Source organism: Moschus berezovskii, chromosome 9, assembly GCF_049115385.1.
Source record: "Moschus berezovskii isolate FMDL1 chromosome 9, NW_MosBer_1.0, whole genome shotgun sequence".
In the NCBI taxonomy this organism is placed as follows: domain Eukaryota; kingdom Metazoa; phylum Chordata; class Mammalia; order Artiodactyla; family Moschidae; genus Moschus; species Moschus berezovskii.
The window spans coordinates 69,169,503-69,191,600 of NC_142468.1; the positions used below are offsets into that span (position 1 = coordinate 69,169,503).

General features: G+C 41.0%; 1 protein-coding gene across 5 annotated transcripts in view; it reads right to left on the reverse strand.

Moving 5' to 3' along the window:
• The window catches only part of EIF2AK4 (eukaryotic translation initiation factor 2 alpha kinase 4), a 110,537-nt gene extending 94,637 nt beyond the window's left edge, over positions 1-15,900 (reverse strand). Inside the window, exons 1-3 of one of the 5 annotated variants that reach the window (XM_055436987.2) lie at positions 2,125-2,237; positions 1,058-1,158; positions 53-141 (exon numbers count right to left, since the gene is read on the reverse strand). Coding sequence is in view for 1 of the 5 variants with exons in the window: in XM_055436986.2 (XP_055292961.2) it covers positions 2,125-2,237; positions 15,673-15,816 (257 nt within the window). In the remaining 4 variants the exon portion in view is untranslated. Of the gene's footprint in view, positions 1-52; positions 142-1,057; positions 1,159-2,124; positions 2,238-15,672 lie in introns of those variants that run through there. The other 4 variants (XR_016038235.1, XM_055436986.2, XM_055436990.2 and 1 more) reach the window with 4 other exon arrangements.
• Between the last annotated feature and the right edge of the window lie 6,198 nt (positions 15,901-22,098).

The following is a 22,098-nucleotide window of genomic DNA, read 5'->3' on the forward strand; positions in this document are numbered from 1 at the left end:
TATGCATTCTCTCAGTGCTTCATTATGACAGACTACTACAGTCATCATCTACCTGGATAGATGGAAATCTTAGAGAAAGTCTTCGTAAGGTCCATTTAATCCAGGATTCTCTTTCTCACAGTGGTATAAAGGACTATTTTGCTGAAAAGGAAAGTTTTCCTGCATGATATTATTTCAAAAGATAGGAATGTTTCCCCAAGTAAAGACTTACATAATTTTTTTTAAAAAATCAAGCAGTCATTATATAGCAATATTAACAGAATAGCGAAAAATTCGTCTGCAACACTAATTAAACACTGTAAAACTTCCAATGTTCTCCTCACGCCCTTGGTACATAATTCATAAGTTTATGTGGCTGATATTACAATGTTTACTTTTTAACTTTTGTAAACACTTGCATGCTATTTCTTAAATGATATTTTTATCAAGTGGACATATCAAGATTTACCTGATGAGTTCTCTAACATAGTGGTTCTCAACCAGGGGTAATTATGTCCCCCCTCCAAGGTGACATCAGTCATTGTCAAGAAGGCAAAGAAGCTCTGTGCCCCTCTACATATTTCTTGCCTAAGTATCTCTTTCATCTGGCCAGTCCTGAGTTGTATCTTTGATAACAAACCAGTAACAGTAAGTGAAGTGCCCTCCTGAGTTCTGTAAACTGTTCTAGCAAATTATCAAACCTGGGGCAGGCGGGGGGTGGGGTCACAGGAACGTGCAAATTTATAGCCAGTTGATCAGAAGTACTGGGACTTGCCACTGGCATCCACGTCTTGTCATGGGACTAAGCCCCCAACTCAGCTATCAAGAACTATGGACAGTTAATGTCATAACTGAACTGAATTGTTCAGACACCCAGTTGGTGTCAGAAAAGACACCACCTTTTGATGTCAGGAAAAATAAGACCCAGAGAGGCACTGTCTTATTTTTCTTTCATAAAATCAATTACCTTTCAATTAATACATAAATTAACTTTCTGAATGTCTACTATATTCTACTCCAGGCACAGAGGTTGGGCTAAAATTGGGTTACTAACTTCAGGGAGCTCATCTTGACCTACCTGTATTTTCATAAACTCCATCACCTCTTAAGGTAACAAATTTACCACCCACTGGGTAAGGCAGTACATCCTTTTACTTGTCACTTTCCTTCACTGGCTTCCTGCACAACAAGTTCAATTAAAAAAACATCATCCAGGCCAAATCTGCTTTTCTGCATGGAATGTCTGGGAAAAGATTACATGGAATATGCATGGTACCTGAAATGAAGAATACTTGAGCCTTGACAGCTACTGCTTTCGTTTTACTACTGGATCTGAACCCGAGGGGGTATTACCTTCAGGGGGAGTTTAGAAATACACGAGGCTTTTTGGCTGTCTCACTGACTGGAAAACTCTTTAGGCATTTAATGGGTAGAGGCCAGCAATGTTACACAACCTGGCATCTTCCCGACCCTGAAAGAGGGCGACTAAATCCTCTTCTACTTGGAAGTCAAGGTCCCACGAGGCTCGGAAGGCTACTCTAAGTCCTAATGTAAACTGTACTTTAAAACTAAGTACACAAGGCTTTTATAGTCACTGCAACTTTATCTTTTTTCCCCTAAAGGATTCCTCTTCCTAGTTTGTGAAAAATTAAACAAACAAAAGTTAACACAACAGAAGAAGCAAACATTAGTCATGGAGCAAACAGTACCACCCATAGAGACTATTAACTAGAAGCCAACCTAACAGGAGACAGGCTTCATGAAAACATCTATTGCTGATGTAGGTCTGGTGAACTGCAGGTGATAGGAAATAAAATTTTAAATGGAATAGGGGACAGAAGGAAAAAATACTATTAACTTTAACCTGTTCCTTTGTTTTCAAAACAGAGAACTGAAATCACATCAAAGCTATTTATAAACAGACTTCCCTGGTGACTCAGTCGGTAAAGAATCTGCCGGCAATGCAGGAGACCTGGGTTTGATCCCTGGTTTGGGCAGATCCCCTAGAGAAGGGAATGGCAACCCACTCCAGTATTCTTGCCTCGGGAATTCCATGGACAGAAGAGCCTGGTGGGCTACAGTCCACGGGGTTGCAAAAGTTGGACATGACTGATAGACTAATACACAGTTTATAAATGAACTCACACATCTGGATAGGTGGGTGGGCATTTCACTCTCAAATCCACTTTTACGTACACTTCTTCACCAGTCAGGCCTTGAGGGTACAGAACTAAATTGATTTCAGGAGGCTCTTTGACCTAAAAGAGAAAAAGAAAATTTTTTTTTTCCTTAGAGAGCCAGTCATTCACGATTAAGATAATAATTATTTCAGCTCAAAAGTTCTACTTTTAAAATATTACATGCAGTTTTATTTTATACAGGTGCTTTGGTCACATTTTTCAAAAGTTCTACTTTTAAAATATTACATGCAGTTTTATTTTATACAGGTGCTTTGGTCACATTTTCCTAAAGCATGGTTTAAAATCAAAACTTGTACCAGAGAGAGTACATTTTCCTTTTCAGTTTTCTGAAATGTCCCACGCAGCCTCCATTTATTCAAGTAAGCGGGTGCTGCCCTAGAGACTGAGGGTGCAGGGGCAAATCTCGATAGACAGGAAGCCAACTAGCTGACACAAAATAGAGGACATATAAATATTTTCAAATAGTGACCAGTGTTGTAAAGAAAGCAAAGCTGAGTCATGGAACAGAGCGGTGGAAGAGGAGAAGGTATTCAGACAGGTGGGTCAGAGAAGGCCTCCTGAACAGGGGCTACTTCAAATACTGAGACAACACGTGAAAATCTTGACAAGGAGAAATCTGATAGCTCTTCCAAAACTGTGTATGCTTTCAACAAACTGTTTTTCCCCAAATAACTAAATATTCCATTATCCTTTATTTATATATGCTCTTCCCAAAAAGGATTTGAGGCAGTTTATATAATTTATAAATATAAACCTACAAACTCTGTGAGGTAGGTGTCATCTCCACTTTATAGACAAGGCGGTTCAGGCTCAAAGTTTCTTCCCCATAAACACACAATGCTTTATGTGTCCAGCAAGGCTGGACTTCAAATCCAACTAAGACACCCAAACCTGTGTCTTTCCCATCAGCCCTCTAAGCCAATCCTGAGTTGCTGGATTGCTAGAGTAAGGAGTTGAAAGGAGCTGAAGCCTGCCTTTGCCTTGGAATGTCCAGGCAGCCAGGGCAAAAAGAGAAATGTGGCATTATCAGAAAAGAGAAAGCATAAAATTTCTTTCAAGGGTGACAAAGTATTGAGGAACACTAAATTCTGACAGAACATGAACCTTACATGTGGCACTCTGAAGTATACAATCAGCTGTGTATATAAAATACATAAGCTAGGTTTTCATTTACAATAATTCTTGATTTCTTTTTAAAAAGCTACTGTAAAAATTCAGTCTGCGTTGGTGCAAAGGACAGAGAAGAAGGTGGATTTGAGATAAAGCTGACAGAGAGACTGGGCCCTGAGAGAGGAAACCAGAAGGCTAGTGTCTTGCAGATCTCTAGCTCCGTGATGCAGAGTAGGATGAGCAAAGAGGCCATCCACTGAGAGGAAACACGAGGGCTGCAGGTGGCCTTGCCAAGAGCAGACCCCAGTATGAGAGGGGTGGACGCTGGGTGAGGATGAGGCCACAGCAAGTCTATGACAACTCTTTCAAGGAGGCATGGGTTTGGGTTAAATTAAAGGAGACAGAGAGTGGGGCCACAGACTAGGGGTGGGGGGTGAAATCAAGGGATGATTTATTTTGTTCTGTTTTAAAGACGGGAGATACTACAGAGTGTGAGGATGTTGATGGAAATATTATAGAAGAGCGGGAAGGACACCAAATTAGGATCCGAAGTTGATGGATCCCAGGCAGAACAGAAACAGGCTAGACTGATTGCAGGAGGGGCTTTCCTTCATGAATGACAGGAAGATGTGAGGGGGCGGGGAAAGCAGGTAGAAGAGGCTTTCCTCTGAGGATCCTCACAGGAGTGAGAATGAAACTGAACCTGTTAGATTCTGTTTCCTGTTTCCTCTTCAATCAAGACACGCTGGCTGTTGTCTGCTGTAAAGCAGATACAGATCATATCACACAGAATTTAACGGGGCAAGCATTTATTAGCTGAAAGCAGAAAAAATACCAATTCTCACTTGCTAAGAAGAAAAGGACAAACTATTACCTTGACCAGTCTCCTAAACAGCCACACTTCTGGAAAAGCTTTTCAGTATGAAAATTTTCAAACAAAGCTAATAATGATATAATGAACTCCATGTACTTACCGGCCAGTTTCAATAATGACCCATTTACAGCCAATCTTGTGAATCTATATGTGCCCTATCCCCACGTGCCACGCTGGATCATTCTGAAGTAAATCCTATCAACCAGTCTTTGCCTGTGTTCTTATTATTCAGTTCCCAACATCAATCCAATGAAGTAGAAAAAGGTATATATCTCCATTTTAGAGATGGAAAAACTAAAGAGAAAGGCTAATTAGACAGACTCAAAATTTTACCAATGTTTTCTCCACCAGGTCGAATCTTTGGAAATTTCTCATCTCATAGGCCACAAATTTTAGAGAGACACTACAGTCGCCAACTTACACTTTTGTCAAGAAAATACTTTTTTGCTCCCTCTCTGCTGTAGATATCACTTTAGAAAATAGAGAATATTTCAGTACCAGAAGTAGGAGAAAAGTACAAAAACAGAATAAAGTGTAGTCAATTTAGCTTATATTACTTTGTCTTCACATATACATTATTCTGCCTTTCATTTTCTAATTTGGCTGAAGACCAACGAAAACTATATTTTAGAATGCAGATGGGGATGCTGCTGTAAATACATAATGACCCACATAGCTTAAAGAGTCAAAATAAACATGAAAGTAAGAATATATATATACACACATATACACATATCTGTAACTGAGTCACTTTGTTTTAAGGCAGAAATTAACACAACATTGCTAATCAACTATACTCTAATAAATAAAAAAAAAGGAAAATGCCATATTAGATAATCTTCTTAAAGTAAAATATCCAAGACCCTGCAGTCCCAAGGAAAAGAGGTGAAAGACAAGGTGTTAAAACACAAGCACAGTATCTAGGAGCAATAGCAGATTTTCTGTTTTGAAGCAACAACACTGCAGTAGTCTTCTATAAATGAAAGGAGAAGAGTCACCTAACTACTAATATATAAGCAAGTTGTGTAAGTAGAAACTACGGATACAAACCAAGGGATGAACTTTCCTGGGCTCGGTATAGAGATAAACTTGTAACAAATAGACAACATATGCCACATGAAGGGGGTTATCTCTGCACATATACGATAACAAATTTGGTTTAGCATTCCCTTTTCTCTTTATGCAGGAAGTGCTGTGTGTATCTGAATGTAACTGACCTTCTCAGGAAACGGTACAGGGAAGCCCACATTTCATGTCTGGAGTCACTACAGCAGAAGCCAGCTTCAGAAAAGAGAGGCCTTTGGGAGATTACACATTTTGAAGATATTCTTTAAGAAGTGAAAGTCTCTCAGTCGTGTCTGACTCTTTGTGATTCCATGGACTATACAGTCTACAGAATTCTCCAGGCCAGAATACTAGAGTGGGTGGCCTTTCCCTTCTCCAGGGGATCTTCCCAACCCAGGTCTCCCACATTGCAGGTGGATTCTTTACCAGCTGAGCCACAAGGGAAGCCCAAGAATACTGGAGTGGGTAGCCTATCCCTTTCTAGTGGGTCTTCCCGATCCAGGAATCGAACCAGGGTCTCCTGCACTGCAGGCAGATTCTTTACCAACTGAGCTATCAGGGAAGCCCATACCATTCTTTACTAGAGGGGATGCTTAAGGTGATGCTTAAGAAGGAACAAAGAATCAAGGTAAAGACTTCTGGCAAGAATCAGGGAAGGAGGTCTCTCTCAGTCACAAGGGGACCACCAGGCAGAACATCAGTATAGAAAACAATGGCCTAAAAAAGTGGTTAGGATCCTGCAAACATTCCTGGGCTGACCCAGCCTTAGGACAAATGCAGGTCTAGTGTTCCAGTTACTTCCATCGCAGAGCAACACTAGCAGGACAACGGTGATAACAGTGGTGAGCCCAGATAATGCCAAAGCAAACTCTGAGAAAAGAGGAAAGAGTTTGGATACAAAGTGAAGACACTCCTGGATGCATAAAGGTTTCAGTTTCAGGAAATGCATGAGTCCAGTTATGGTGGTTTGGATGAAGGAACAGACCCATGGATGCTGATGAACGACATATGTTGGACAAAAATCTAACAACTTGTCCAGTTCTGAGTACCAAGTGAGATCAACCCAAAGAGCAGGACATTGAAGCTACCAGGGGACTAGCTACTTCTAAAGCTTTCGTCCTTGGCTGACAGCTTGACTGGGCCAGAATGATATTTCTCTTCATGAAGTACAGACTGTGGAGTACTGTTTCCCCAGTATCCACTCACCTTTTATTTCTTTGTAATAGAATCCTCAATTTTTTTAGCTGAATACATGTCACAACTTGTCTGCAGCTCAGTGTAGCTACTGGATTAATTTAAAGCCAGTAATATGAAAGACTCATTTGAAAAGACCCTGACGCTGGGAAAGACTGAATGTGGGAGAAGAAGGGGACGATAGAGGATGAGATGGTTGGATGGCATCACCGACTCAATGGACATGAGTTTGGGTGGACTCCAGGAGTTGGTGATGGACAGGGAGGTGTGACGTGCTGCAGTCCATGGGGTCACAAAGAGTCGGATACGACTGAGTGACTGAACTCAACTGAATATGAAGGAACTCTAAGATGCAATTTCCAGGAATTGACCTTTATTAAAAGAAAGGGATGAAGCTTTTTCATCTCTTTCTCCTTCCAGCTGGCTGGAATGCAGACGTGATGACTGGAGGCCAGACAGTCATTTCAGACCATGTAGGGGGCAGTAAGGTTGGTAGAACAGTAATTCAGAAAAAGCCCTCAGCTCCAGACTTTTACATATAAAAAAACAGACTTTGTTGTTTAAAGTTTTCTGTCATATGTAGCTAAACTTAATTTTAACCAGCATAGGCTCACTGGGGAAAAGAAAAAAAATGACAGTCAGGGAACAGTGCTTTCAGAGGTAAGAATAGAAAATTCATCAGGCTTTTCTCAAGCAAACCGAGAGGCTCCCCTACATGTAAAGAGGCTCTTATGCAAAACATGTCTAGGATACCAAGCATTAGCTCATATTAGGACATTCAAGGATTCCTGGAATTGAACAAGATTTCATTAAAAAGTTCAACAACCAAGATATATTAAAGATTAAGACTGGGTAGGGCATCTTCCATGCCTTTAGAAGATAAACTGTCATTAGAATTTAATGTTGATAAAATCTTTGATTTAATCTGCACAAGGAAATAATGAATTGCTGGAAAAAATATTTGTAGACAGAAAAATACATAGTAAGGGGTAAACAAAATTTTTTGAGAGCATGTAATGAGAGGAAAGCAATGCAGAACATATTGCTACAAAATATACAAAATTCTACATGAGGAAAAAGATTTGAAGACTGAAAATATAAGTGACACGAAGTAGTCATGGAAAGAAGGCCACACTATAATGAAATATGAGTAAAACGCTTTTCAATGAGATCATGAAGTTGGATACTCGTCTGAAGTATAATACTATACAGGTACTCAGTTGCTCAGCTATGTCTGACTCTTTGCAACTCCTGGTACTATAGTCCACCAGGCTCTTCTGTTGATGGAATTTTCCAGGCAAGAATACTTGAGTGGGTACCATTTCTTTCTCCAAGAGTTCTTGACCCAGGGATCAAACACACATCTCCTGCACTGGCAGGCAGATTCTTCACCACTGGGCCACGTGGGAAGCCCTTTAATACTACAAAACAGTCAAAAAAATTCTCAAGGTATAAAATGTTAATGAGTAATACAAACTAAGTCCTAAAATATGAAAGGTAATACTCTAGACTAATTCACACCAGAGTTAAAAAAAAAGACATTAGCTCTTCAAGAAATAAACCCAAGTACATTACTACATCCACAGGACTAACAAAACTGACCTGGAGGACCCTCTTTTCAGCACAGTGCATACCACCTGGAGAGGTGCCCAGCCAGTGCCAGCAGAAGCCCCTGTTTCTCAGTCTCAATATGCTTTTCGTGGGTACCTCCTCACACTCACCCCAAAATAAACGGGTATAAGCATGTGTCTATTTCTGCTAAAAGTACCGAAATGAAGGATGTGTGTGTGCTCAGTCGTGTCCGACTCTTGGCGACCCTATGGACTATAGCTCACCAGGCTCCTCTGTCCATGGGATTTTCTAAGCAATACTGGAGTGGGTTGCCATTTCTTCCTCTAGGGTATCTTCCTGACCCAGGGATCAAACCCTCGTCTTCTGGGTCTTCTGCATTGCTGGTAGATTCTTTACCTGCTGAGCCACAAGACTATTAAAAAGAATTTTATTGGCTATTCCACATAGGAGCACAACTTCTGGTTCCAAGGCATGAGGGTTAATGACAGCCTGTGATTAAAATTAATTGGTTTACAAGATGAGCAGCAGAGTGAGGACAAGGTTTGGGAAATTAATTAAAAATACTAACACAAGAGGGAAAAGGATGGGCTGGGAATTTGGGGTTCAGTTCAGTTCAGTTCAGTTCAGTCGCTCAGTCGTGTCCGACTCTCCGCGACCCCATGAATCACAGCACGCCAGGCCTCCCTGTCCATCACCAACTCCCGGAGTACACTCAAACTCATGTCCACAGAGTCAGTGATGCCATCCAGCCATCTCATTCTCCGTCGTCCCCTTCTCCTCCCGCCCCCAACCTTTCCCAGCATCAGAGTCTTTTCCAGTGAGTCAACTCGTCGCATGAGGTGGCCAAAGTATTGCAGTTTCAGCTTCAGCATCAGTCCCTCCAATGAACATCCAGGATTGATCTCCTAGTAGACGCAAACTATTACATAAACAACAAGGTCCTACTGTCTAGCACAATGAACTATATCCAATTTCCTAGGATAAACCATAATGGAAAAGAATATTGAAAAAAGAATGTATCTACGGTGTAAAACTGAGTCACTCGTACACAGCAGAGGCTGGCACAACATTATAAATCAACTATACTTAAAAAAAGAAAAACTAACACAATTTTCAATTAACCACGTAAATACACTGAACTATACACTTAAAAATTAAGTTAGTATATTTTATGTTACGTATTTTTATCCACAGCATATAAAAGAAGCTACACAATTCAAACCACTTTCAGGTGTTTGGTCTAGAATTGTTATCTAGACTCTGCTAGTCAAATCCCCCTTAAATTTTGATGACAAGACTTGGTTCAGCATGGCCCCATGTTTATTATTTGCTTCTGTTCTCATATCCCGTAATGTGGGAAAGAAATTAGTCTGTGTAAAAAAACAACAAATATAGAAATAAAGTAATATGTGAAAGCTAGATAACCTGGGCAAGTCTTTAGTTTTAAGTCTGTAAAGATGCCAAAAACAAAATAATAATGATAGTAAAAGCTCTCAGTTACTTTCTGTAACCGACCTTATAAAAATCACCAAGCTCATTCATTCATCTTCTGTTCTCAAGCATTTGCCTATTTGTCAAATGGCCAAGAACAAAAAAACAACAAACTGCTAGATTCCTTAAAGTTTAATAACTATGACTCCATTTTAAACAAACATTAAAATATTCAAATCTGAGTTCTCCCCAAATTAAATACAAGTAATGTAAGTGGAGGTGACAAATAGATTCAAGGGACTAGATCTGGTGCCTGAAGAACTATGGACAGAGGTTTGTAAAGTTGTATAGGAGATGATGACCAAAACCATCCCCAAGATAAATGCAAAAAGGCAAAGTGGTTGTCTACGAAGGCCTTACAAATTGCTGAGAAAAGAAGAGAACTAAAAGGCAAAGGAGAAAGGGAAAGATATGCCCAACTGAAGCAGAGATCCAGAGAACAGCAAGGACAGAGAGATAAGAAAGCCTTCTTAACTGACTAATGCTAAGAAATAGAGGAAAACAATAGAATGGGAAACACTAGAGATCTCTGAGAAAATTGGAGATACCAAGGGAACATTTAACGCAAAGATAGGCAAGAACGAGCAGAAGAGATTAAGAAAAGGTGGCAAGAATACACAGAACTGTACAAAAAAGGTCTTAATGACCCAGATAACCATGATGGTGTGTTAACTCACCGAGAGCCAGACATGCTGGAGTGTGAAGTCAAGTGGGCCTTAGGAAGCATTACTACAAACAAAGCTAGTGGAAGTGATAGAATTACAGCTGAGCTATTTCAAATCCTAAAAGATGATGCTGTTAAAGTGCTGCACTCATTATGCCAGCAAACCTGGAAAATTCAGTAGTGGTCACAGGTCTGGAAAAGGTCAGTTTTCATTCCAATCCCAAAGAAAGGGAGTGCCAAAGAATGTTGAAATTACCGTACAACTGCACTCATTTCACACCCCAGCAAGATCATGGTCAAAATTCTTCAAGCTAGGCTTCAGCAGTACATGAACCAGGAACTTCCAGATGTACCAGTGGATTTGGAAAAGGCAGAAGAACCAGAGATCAAATTGCCAACATATGCTGGACATAGAAGAAGCAAGAGAATTCCAAATAAACATCTACTTCTGCTTCATTGACTATGCTAAAGCCTTTGACTGTGTGAATCACAACAAACTGTAATATTCTTAATGAGATGGGAATATCCCTGAGAAACCTGTCTGCAGGACAAAAGCAATAGTTAGAACTGGACATGGAACAACGGACTGGTTCAAAATTGGGAAAGAAGAACGTCAAGGTTGTATACTGTTACCCTGCTTATTTAACTTATATGCAGAGTACATCATGCAAAATGCCAGGCTGGATGAAGCACAAGCTGGAATCAAGACTGCTGGCAGAGGCAGAAATACCAACAACCTCAGATATGCAGATGACACCACTTTAAGGGCAGAAAGTGAAGAGGAACTACAGAGCCTCTTGATGAAGGTGAAAAAGGAGACTGAAAAATCTGGCTTAAAACTCAACATCCACAAAACCAAGATCATGCCATTTGGTTCTATCTCTTCATGGCAAATAGATGAGGAAAATGTGGAAACAGTGTCAGATTTCATTTTCTTGGGCTTCAAAATCACTGCAGATGGTGACTGCAGCCATGAAATTAAAAGATGTTAGCTTCTTGGAAGAATACACTGTCTACAAACCTAGACAGTGTATTAAAAAGCAGAGACATCACTTTGCCAACAAAGTTCCATCTAGTCAAAACTGTGGTTTTTCCAGCAGTCATGTATGGATGTGAGTGCTAGACAATAAAAAAGGCTGATCACCTAAAAATTGTTGCTTTCTAACTGTGGCGCTGGAGAAGACTCTTGAGAGTCCCTTGAACCGCAAAGAGATTAAACCAGTCAACCCTTAAGGAAATCAATCTTGAATATTCATTGAAAGGACTGATGCTGAAACTGAAGCTCCAATACTTTGGCCACCTGATGAGAAGAACTGACACACCGGAAAAGACCTTGATGCTGGAAAAGAATGAAGGCGGGAGGAGAAGTGGGCGACAGAGGATGAGATGGTTGGATGACATTACTGACTCAATGGACATGAGTTTGAGCAAACTCAGGGAAACAGTGAAAGACAGAGAAGCCTGGCATGTTGCAGTTTATGGAGTCACACAGAGTTGGCCAGGACTTAGTGACTGCACAGCAATAACAACATTATTACAGTAAAAATGCCAATATAATTTTTTAACCAGGCAAATTAACTCTAAAGTTCATAATGAAAAACCAAAATAAAATTTAGTTCAGTCGCTCAGCTGTGTCCGACTCTTTGCGACCTCATGAATCACAGCACGCCAAGCCTCCCTGTCCATCACCAACTCCTGGAGTTCACCCAAACTCACCTCCATCGAGTTGGTGATGCCATCCAGCCATCTCATTCTCCGTCGTCCCCTTCTCCTCCTGCCCCCCAATCCCTCCCAGCTTCAGAGTTTTTTCCAGTGAGTCAACTCATCGCATGAGGTGGCCAAGTATCGGAGCTTAATTAGTCAGGAATATTCTGTCAATGATGACTACATTAAATACCAAAGCTGGTTATAAATCTACAGTAAGGAAAGCAATATGGTCACAGAACCTAAACAGATTTCTGGGATAGAGTGTCAAGAAATACACCCAAATACAGTTGGGAATGGAAGCGGGGTCCCCTGCATTGCAGGCAGATTCTTTACCAGCTGAGCAACTAGGGAAGCGCATATCCAGCAAACAACCAAACAAAAATTGAGAGCTGTTTACCAGTCAGTAGGCATGTAGGTGTGAATAATCGTGAGAGACTTATTTTTTGGGGTTCCAAAATCACTGCAGATGGTGATTGCAGCCCTGAAATTAAAAGACGCTTGCTCCTTAGAACAACAACTATGACAAACTAGACAGCACATTTAAAAGCAGAGACATTACTTAGACAACACAGGTCTGTCTAGTCAAAAATACGGTATTTCCAGTAGTCATGTACGGATGTGAGAGCTGGACTATAAAGAAGGCTGAGCGCCAAAGAATTGATGCTTTTGAACTGTGGTGTTGGAGAAGACTCATGAGAATCCCTTGGACTGCAAGGAGATCCAACCAGTCAGTCCTAAAGGAAATCAGTCCTGAATATTCATTGGAAGGACTAATGCTAAAGCTGAAACTCCAATACTGTGGCCAACTGATGCAAAGAACCAACTCATTGGAAAAGACCCTGATGCTGGGAAAGATTGAAGGGGGGAGGAGGAGGGGACAACAGAGGATGAGATCGTTGGATGGCATCACCGATGTGATGGACATGAGTTTGAGTAGGCTCCAGGAGTTGGTGATGGACAGGGAAGTCTGGTATGCTGGAGTCCACTGGGTCACAAAGAGTCGGACACGACTGAGTGACTGAACTGAACTGATCCTTATGAAGCCAGTCTACTCTTAGGCAATGTAAAGGTGGCATTTCACATTAGTAGAAAAGATTCATACTCAGAGGTAAGAACTTAAAAAAAAAAGTTGAAGGAAGCTTTTAAAAAAGTCATGAAAGATTTAAAAGAAAGCCTTGAAGAATCCATTTTTGGTAACACTGGAGCAGGGAAAAAACAAACCACAGGGACCACGTAACAACAATAAAGAAAAAAAGAATCATTTTGATTATATTGACTATAAGTTTTAAAAAATTGCATAAATTACCTAAATATCAAAATACATAATCTTTAGGGAAAAATATTTTCAATATAATAACCTAAAATGCTAATTTAACACATAAATTGACATATAAATGGTATGCCTCAAGATATAAATAAACCTGACAAATGAATGCGAAAATAGACAACAGTGTGAAAATAAACAACATCAAAAAGTTCACAGAAAAAAAAACCACGGCGTACAGACAAAGGTGGTCCTAATACCTTATAACTAAAGAAGTAAACATGTTTCATCTATTTATTGGCAAAGATGAAAAAGTCGGACATCTACAATGTTGGTGAAGATGTAGGTAAAGAAGTACTTATATGCTACTGGTGGGCCCAGAAACAGAAGCAAGGTTTTAGGAGGGAGGTTTGTAATAGCTATCAAATTATAAATGAGCAGGCCTTTGGCTGACAGAAAATTAGCCAAGATAAATAAGTTAACAATACATTTATAACTTCAGAGGAAATTCTATTTTAAACTAGCAGTATCCAAACTTTAGTATGTAAAACAATTTTTAGCATGTATTCCCAAAATGTTTATTTATTAATGATATATATATGCTACTAAACCAAACTCTACATTATAATACATCTCCCAAAAAGAAGTTTAAAAAACTTCAGATGTTTAAGAAATTAAAGTTTACTCAGGTCAATAATCCTGAGCTAAAACTTACTGGCAGCAAATTTGGCCTGAACTGACATGAGGCTATTAATAGTCTTTATACATCCCATTGAGGGTGAACACTTGAATATTCACACGTTTCACTGCGCTTGACTGAGGGAAAGAAAGTGAAGTTGCTCAGTCGTGTCCGACTCAAGTATAGTTGATTTACAATGTTGTGTTACTTTCTGCTGTACAGCCAAGTGACTCAGTTATACACATATATACACTCTTTATATTCTTTTCCATTGTGTTTTATCCCAGGATACTGAAAAGAGTTTCTTGTGCTATACAGGAGGATTTTGTTGTTTATCCATTCTATATGTAATAGTTTGCATCTACTAACCCCAAACTCCTAGTTTATCCCTTCCCCATTCCCTCCCTCTTGGCAACCACAAGTCTCTTCTCTATGTTGAAAGACTACCTTCTGATTCATCCTTATGACTACCAGTTAGCTGCTTATGGGGACTAGCAAAGTGTTAAGGATATCTGCCCATGTACCTCAGGGTACAGCTATCTGAATTCTTCTACCTGCCTCTTACAGTCTTGGTTTTATTTACTATACTATCTTGTTATAAAGGCCACCAGTCATAAATTGAGATTATTGGTATCGCCACAGGCAGTTCCCTGTTCTTTTCTGTTTTCTTGCAGTCTTAGGACCAGATAATTAAGCTGTGTAAACTAAATACACTGTCTCTGAATGAAGTCTTAGGAGTTTTGTATTGAGTCCCAGTGTATACTTTGTGACACATATTTTAGTTACACTTCCTAGTTCTCAAGGGAACTGAGAGTTACCAGATCACCAGAAAGTTACCTTATTATAAGTATGTATAAGGGGAATATTAACATTTCTACTATTTCAGTCTTAAAATAACTCTTGAAATTAAATACTAGGAAAGTAAGCTCCCTGAAGGATGAGGGTTTGGTTTGGTTTGTGCTGGACTATATTCCGAATACCTAGAACAATAAATAGTTAAGGAATGAACATATTGGGTGAGAGGGAGAATGTTTTGCCCTGACAGTTCCAGAAGATCCTAGATCTTGAGCAAATCCTGCATGTGCTGATAAAGTACATGTTGTAAAATGCCAAGACTTAAAGGCAGATGAAGAAAGGTACTACTTTTTAAAAAATACTATAGATAACAAGTTTGGTAGATAATGCTTCAAGGATGAGGGAAAAACTGTATCAGCAGCTTAAAATGTACCTTATTTCCAGACAAAAAGGAAACTATTTTAGCCAAATGCCGTTTTAAAAGGTTTGGACTCAGCACACTCCCTCTTCATTACAGCTGAGAATATATTCCATACTCTTGAAGGAAGGCATAGAGGAAAGTTCCTCCACACCGCACAAAAGAATGAGGATGCCTGAGGTGTACAGGGTAATTACAAGGCTAACAGTTCTGAACACAGACCGGAGGGTGAGACTTCTGATTAAGGACATCAATAAGATCTGTGCAAGAACCCTCAAAGCGTTCCCAAAGTTCCAATGGGTCCCCATGAATGCACTGTTGTATCAAACCCAAGGAGAAAAGCCGTAAGGAGGCAGGTATGTTATGGAATGTCAGTGGGAATAAGAAGTAAGGCCAGGTAACACGGGAGCCGATTTAGGGGAAAGGCTGTAAGAGAACTTGTCCCAGGCAGGGGTTCTGGAGACCCGCCGTGCGGCTGCGGGTGCAAGGACAAAAAGTGAGCGCAGATGGGTCGCGAGGGATGAAAGGACTCCAGAATCCGAAGTGGGGGGTCGGGTGTTCGCTTCCGGAAAGGCCGGGAGGGCCTAGCCGAGGTAGATCGCGCCAAGGGAGGCTGGGCCGCAGCACGCCAGCCCCGACCAGACAAGCCAAGTTCCTACCCGTCCGCGCGCGTCCGGCCGCAGATCCTGGAAGTCGGCGCCATAGATGGCCTCCAGGGCCTGCAGCTCGTGGTCCTGTCGTTGCGGGTAGCTCTCCGGCGGCTCGTCCCGGCCACGCCCGGGGGCCCCGCGGCCCCCGGCCATAGCGGTGCGGTGAGCCAGGCAGCACGGCCTGGCGGTAGCGGGTGGGCCCCAGGCTCCACTCCGGGGCCGGATCGTGGGCGGGGCTTGCAGCCGGGGCGGGCCTTCCAGCCGGGGCGGGCCTGGGGCGAGGCTCAGAGCCGGAGGCGGGGTCAGGGATGAGGTTAGGCGCTCCACGCTAGCCGGAAGGATCCGAGCAGGAGCTCCACGCCCCGAGTGGGCCTGTGGGCGGGGCGGTGAGCCGGGGGCCCGGTCAGGGTTGGCGTGGGTCCCTCCGGCGCGAAGACTAATCTAGTACTGCTGTGTGCTCAGTCGTGTCCGACTCTTTGCGACCCCATGGACTGTAGCCCACCAGGCTCCTCTGTCCGTGGGATACTCCAGACAAGAATACTGGAGTGGGTTGCCATTTCCTTCTCCAGGCTAGTACTGTTAGCGCGCTAACAGCTGTGGTGTGTGAGCGAACCTGCGGGAGTTTGGCCTAAATTTCTCCGGGGGAACCCGAGCGGAGAAATGCAGGAACAAGAGAGAACAGATTAATCAGAGTGGAATGATAATGCCAAAGGGTATGGTTTTCACGAAGTAAGTCTCTAACAGAAATGGCTGTTGGAACTCCTTTACTCTTGCAAGGGTAGGAGACGCAACAAGATTCAGAATTTGATGGATTTTCCAGTCGCATTGATTCAGCTTAAGCCTTCCCAGAAGATGACCAGGAGTAAAAATTGTTACCAATACTCCTTCGCCCCTGTTTTATACCCTCACACTCGTCCCCTTAATCATAGATTCAATATAGTAGTACATGTTCTTTGTCCCTGTCTGCCCACCCTGTACCATGCACTTTCATCTGAGAAATGTTGTTCTATCTTATGAGCAACATTCCCAGGAAGAGAATTATATTGCTTGCCCAGTTTGCTTGATGTAAATTTAAGAGGTCTCTCTGTTGTGTCCTGTCTCCAATCATATTTTTTCAAGTTTATAAAATAACCTATCTACCTGGGCCTTGTCATTGCATTTCATCTTCAGTTGGCTACTGATGCTGCATATTGATTTAGAATAATCATATTACCTCAAGTTAGATTTAAGTGACATTTCCTTCTGTCTACCTTGCTTACCCATATGTGTGTTGTGTTAAGTCGCTTCAGTCTTGTACGACTCTTTGTGACCCTACGGACTGTAGCCCACCAGGCTGCTCTGTCCATGGGAGTCTCCAGGCAAGAATATTGAAGTGGGTGGCCATTTACTCCTCCAGGGACTCTTCCCTGCCCAGGGACTGAACCCACGTCTCTTATGTCTCTTACATTGGCAGGCGGGGTTTTTAATGGTGGCGCTACCTGTTGCTGTTGTTGTTGTTAGTCGCCCAACCCTTTGCAACCCCATGGACTGAAGCCCACCAGGATTTTCCAAGCAAGGATACTGGAGTGGGTTGCCATTTCCTTCTCCATATACTGTTTGCTAAATAATGATTATTTAATTTTCTTGCTGTCATCTATATACTCAATTTTGGCCAGATAATACAAGGCACTAGTCTGACCGAAATCCCCTTCAAATCTTCCTTCCCTGGGGGACCTGTTTGTTTGTCTTCCAGTGATACCCATCTAGGTAAATAGCACCACTGCCTCCCAAGCCCAACCCAAGAGTAATCCTGGACATCGAGAGAGTTACCATTTCTTTCATTCATCCACTTCACTCTATCCCAATGACACTAACTTGGTCAGTCACCATGATCTCTTCCCTGGATGACTTCAGCAGTTGGGAAACTAGTCAGTGCTTTCATTCTTGCCCCACTTTAAGCCATTCTTCCTATTGCAGCCAAAGTAATGTTTCTAAGTAAAAAACATGGTCATATCACTCCAATCCCTAAAATCCTTCCATTTCTCCATTAAAAAAAATTCAGTCGCTCAGTCGTGTCCGACTCTCCGCGACCCCATGAATCACAGCACGCCAGGCTTCCCTGTCCATCACCAACTCCCGGAGTTCACTCAAACTCATGTCCACAGACTCAGTGATGCCATCCAGCCATCTCATTCTCTGTCCTCCCCTTCTCCTCCCGCCCCCAACCTTTCCTAGCATCAGAGTCTTTTCCAGTGAGTATTCTAATTTTGGAAATTTTCACACATACATTAAAAGCAGAGGAAATATTATCACCTGCCCATACTCATCACCCAGTTTCAACAAATTTAGATATCTTGCCAATCTTATTTAATTTCTCCCCTCTCCTCAGCCCCCAACACACACACACACACACACACACACACACACACACACACACACCTCTCCCTAGGAATGAATCTCAAAGAAAATTTCAGATATCATATCATTCTTTCTATAAACACTTAAGTACATATCTCTAACAGATAAGGATATTTTACAAAGATAACATAATACTATCTTACACCCTAAAAAATAAAAATTGCTTAGCATAATTTAATATTCAATTTATGTTCAAAATTCTCCCTCTGTCTAAAATTAGAATCTGTACTAGATTCTGGACCTATAAAGATATTATCAGAACAATCAGTAAAATTTGAAGAGGGTCTTGTGGATTAGACAGCAGTATTATATCAGTGTTAATTTCCTGACTTTAATGGTTGTCCTGTGGTCAAATATAAAATGTCCTTGTTATTAGGAAATTTCCACTCAAATCTTAAGGGGTAATAGGTTATTACATTTCCAATTATCTCCCAAGTGATAGAAAATAGAGGCATGATAAATCAAGCATAGATGTTGACCACTGGGGGATTTAGGTGGAGGATATATGAGAATTCTTCGAATAATTCTTATCTTTTATGTAAGTTTGAAATTATTTCAAAGTCAAAATTTCACAACAACAAAAACTTGGCAAGCTGTTTTCCAAAGTGGGCATTCCCAATTTAAAAAATTTGTAATTGGTGTGTAGTACTATTGCCTAGAAAATCCCATGGATGGAGGAGCCTGGTAGGCTGCAGTCTGTGGGGTCGCTAAGGGTCGGACACGACTGAGCGACTTCACTTTCACTTTTCACTTTCACACATTGGAGAAGGAAATGGCAACCCACTCCAGTGTTCTTGCCTGGAAAATCCCAGGGACGGGGGAGTCTGGTGGGCTTCCGTCTATGGGGTCACACAGAGTCGGACACGACTGAAGCAGCAGCAGTATCTCATTGAGCCTTAATTTACATTTTTCTGATGATAAATAATGTTTGTCAGCTTTTCATGTGCTTATTTGTCATTCCTATATCTCGTTTGTTCACACCTTTTGCTCATTTTACAAATTAGGTTGTTTATATTCTTATTATTGAGTTTTGAGAATCCTTTATATACTCTGAAGTAAGTTCATTATCAAATATGTAATTTGCAAAGATTTTCTCCTAGTCTGTGGCTTGCCTTTTTATTATCTTAACAATGTTTTACAAAGAGAATAGTTCTTACTTTTGAGGGAGTTCAGTTTATCAGTTTTTATCTTTTATGAATTATGTTTTATCGTCCTATCCAAGACATTTTTGCCTAACTCGAACTCACAAAGATTTTCCTCCATGTATTCATCTAGAACTTTTGTTGTTTTGGTTTTACATTTAGGCCTGTCATGAGTTTTAGTTAAAGTGTAAACATATACCGACCATATGACTAGGTATTTATTTATCAAAGAGAAATGAGAGCATATGTCCATATAAAGACTTGTAATTGAATGTTCATAGCCCTTAATCACCAAACTGAAAACAAAAAGTGATGGACAAATTGAGGTAAAAACAAACTGAGATGTATCAATAAAATCAACAGAACACTATTCAGCAATAAAAAGAGATATGCTAGGTATAGTAATAACATCGGTGAATCTCAAAATAATTTTGCTGAGTGAGAGAATCCAGACAAAAGAGTACATACTGTATGATTCCACTTACACAAAATTCTAAGAACAAACAAACTTAGTGATAGAGAGAAGGTAAGCAATTGCCTGGGGTTAGGATGACAGAGGTGAGCCACAGGAAGGGATTCCAGAAGAATGGAGTGATGGATATATTCATTATCTTAATTATGTTGTTTCACAGGTGTTTGCATATATTAAAACTGATCAAACTGTACAATATATGCAATTTATTTTATGTCAGTTATACCCTTCCCATTCTAGAGGAGATCAGTCCTGGGTGTTCATTGGAAGGACTGATGCTAAAGCTGAAACTCCGATACTTTGGCCACCTCATGCGACGAGTTGACTCACTGGAAAAGAGTCTGATGCTAGGAGGGATTGGGGGTGGGAGGAGATGGGGACGACGGAGAATGAGATGGCTGGATGGCATCACTGACTCAATGGACATGAGTTTGAGTGAACTCCGGGAGTTGGCGATGGACAGGGAGACCTGGCATGCTGTGATTCATGGGGTCGCAAAGAGTCAGACATGACTGAGCCACTGAACTGAACTGAACTGAACTGATACCCTTCCCAGGAGTGTTAGTGGTAAAGAACCCACAGGAGATGCAAGAGACTCGGGTTCGATCCCTGGGTTGGGAAGATCCCCTGGAGACTGGCATGGCAACCACTTCAGTATTCATGCCTAGAGACTCCCATGGACAGAGGAACCTGGTGGGGTAGAGTCCACGGGGTCACAAAGAATTGGACACAACTGAGCAACTAACACTATTGTATGTCAGTTATACCCTAATAGTCTGTTAAAAGGAAGAGATTTGTTTTGTTTTGTTTTACAGTGCTTTGTATTAGGATCCAAACAAGGTCCACACATTGTATTTGGTTGCCTTGCATGAAATAACAGCAGGCTTTGGATCATTTGAAAGTAAAGACTGCCCCTTTGCCTGGCTTCCAACAAATAACCTCTAAACTCTGGGAGTATTCAGCCTGCTAAGTGTGTTTTTTTATAAATGGGCTTCACATACAATTTTCAGGACACCCCAAGATTTCCTTAGTTTCTAGCTCTTCCTTAAATCCTTAGATCAGTTCTCCAAGGAAGAGTCTCTTTTTACCTGTGCCCTCCTTGTTTCTCCAAAGTATCAATACATCTCCTGGACTTGCTGTTTACCCTCAATTTTCCAAGGGAAAACTCCCAGATTGTGTCCCCAAATTTTTAAATTATAATCTCACTCTTTCCTAAAGGATATTTTCACTGGATATATATAGAATTTGGGGTCAGTGGTTCTTTTCTATCAGCACTTGAAAATGTTATGCCACTTCTTTCTGGCCTATGTAGTCTGAATTAGATCTCTACTATCATTCACATCGTTTTTCCCTATAGATGAAGTGGCCTTTCACTATGGCTACTTTTAAAGATTTTTTTTCTTTGTTTTAGTATCCAGAAGTTTGATTATAATGTGTCTTGGTATAGATTTGAGTTTATTCTGCTTAGAACTCACTTAGCTTCTTGAATCTGTAGGCTTATGATTTTTGCCAAATATGGGAAATCTTCATATTCAAATCATCTCTTTGAATACTTTTTCTGACCTGCTCTGGTTAGGTTATCCTTATAGGAAGTAAAAGCATTTACCTGTTCTTATAGCTCTCTCTGGCCTGGCAGGAGTAGGAGAGGCAATGTGGCTCCTGCTGCTCAAGAAAGTGTGAAATAAAAACTGCCCTCTTTTGGCATCACTTTGTGGGTATTTGTATGCAGCTACATATTTATATACCCAAATGAATCTTGTCCTTTAAATTATGGAATAATTTAAGTATATATTTTTAATCCAAAACTGTGCCACTACTTCCCAGTCATACTATTTTATAATCATATCTCCTCTTTTAGCAAAGAAGATGCTGTCTTGACCTCCTAATTCACCAAAATCGATCTTTGATAATTTTTGGCTCTTTCAAAAAATTTCAAATTTATTCTTAAAGAACATATTTGTCACCATCAGTGAAAGAATGTTTCCTTTTATGATACAGGAAAGAAGTCCCGCTTCTGAAATTAATTATAAAAGTTCAGTCAGTTTAGTTCAGTCGCTCAGTCATGTCCGACTCTTTGCAACCCCATGAACCGCAGCATGCCAAGCCTCCCTGTCCATCACCAACTCCCAGAGTCCACCCAAACCCATGTCCATTGAGTCGGTGATGCCATCCAACCATCTCATCCTCTGTCTTCCCCTTCTCCTCCTGTCCTCAATCTTTCCCAGCATTAGGGTCTTTGAAATGAGTCAGCTCTTCGCATCAGGTGGCCAAAGGATTGGAGTTTCAGCTTCAACATCAGTCCTTCCAATGAACACCCAGGACTGATCTCCTTTAGGATGGACTGGTTGGATCTCCTGCAGTCCAAGGGACTCTCAAGGGTCTTCTCCAACACCACAGTTCAAAAGCATCAATTCTTTGACACTC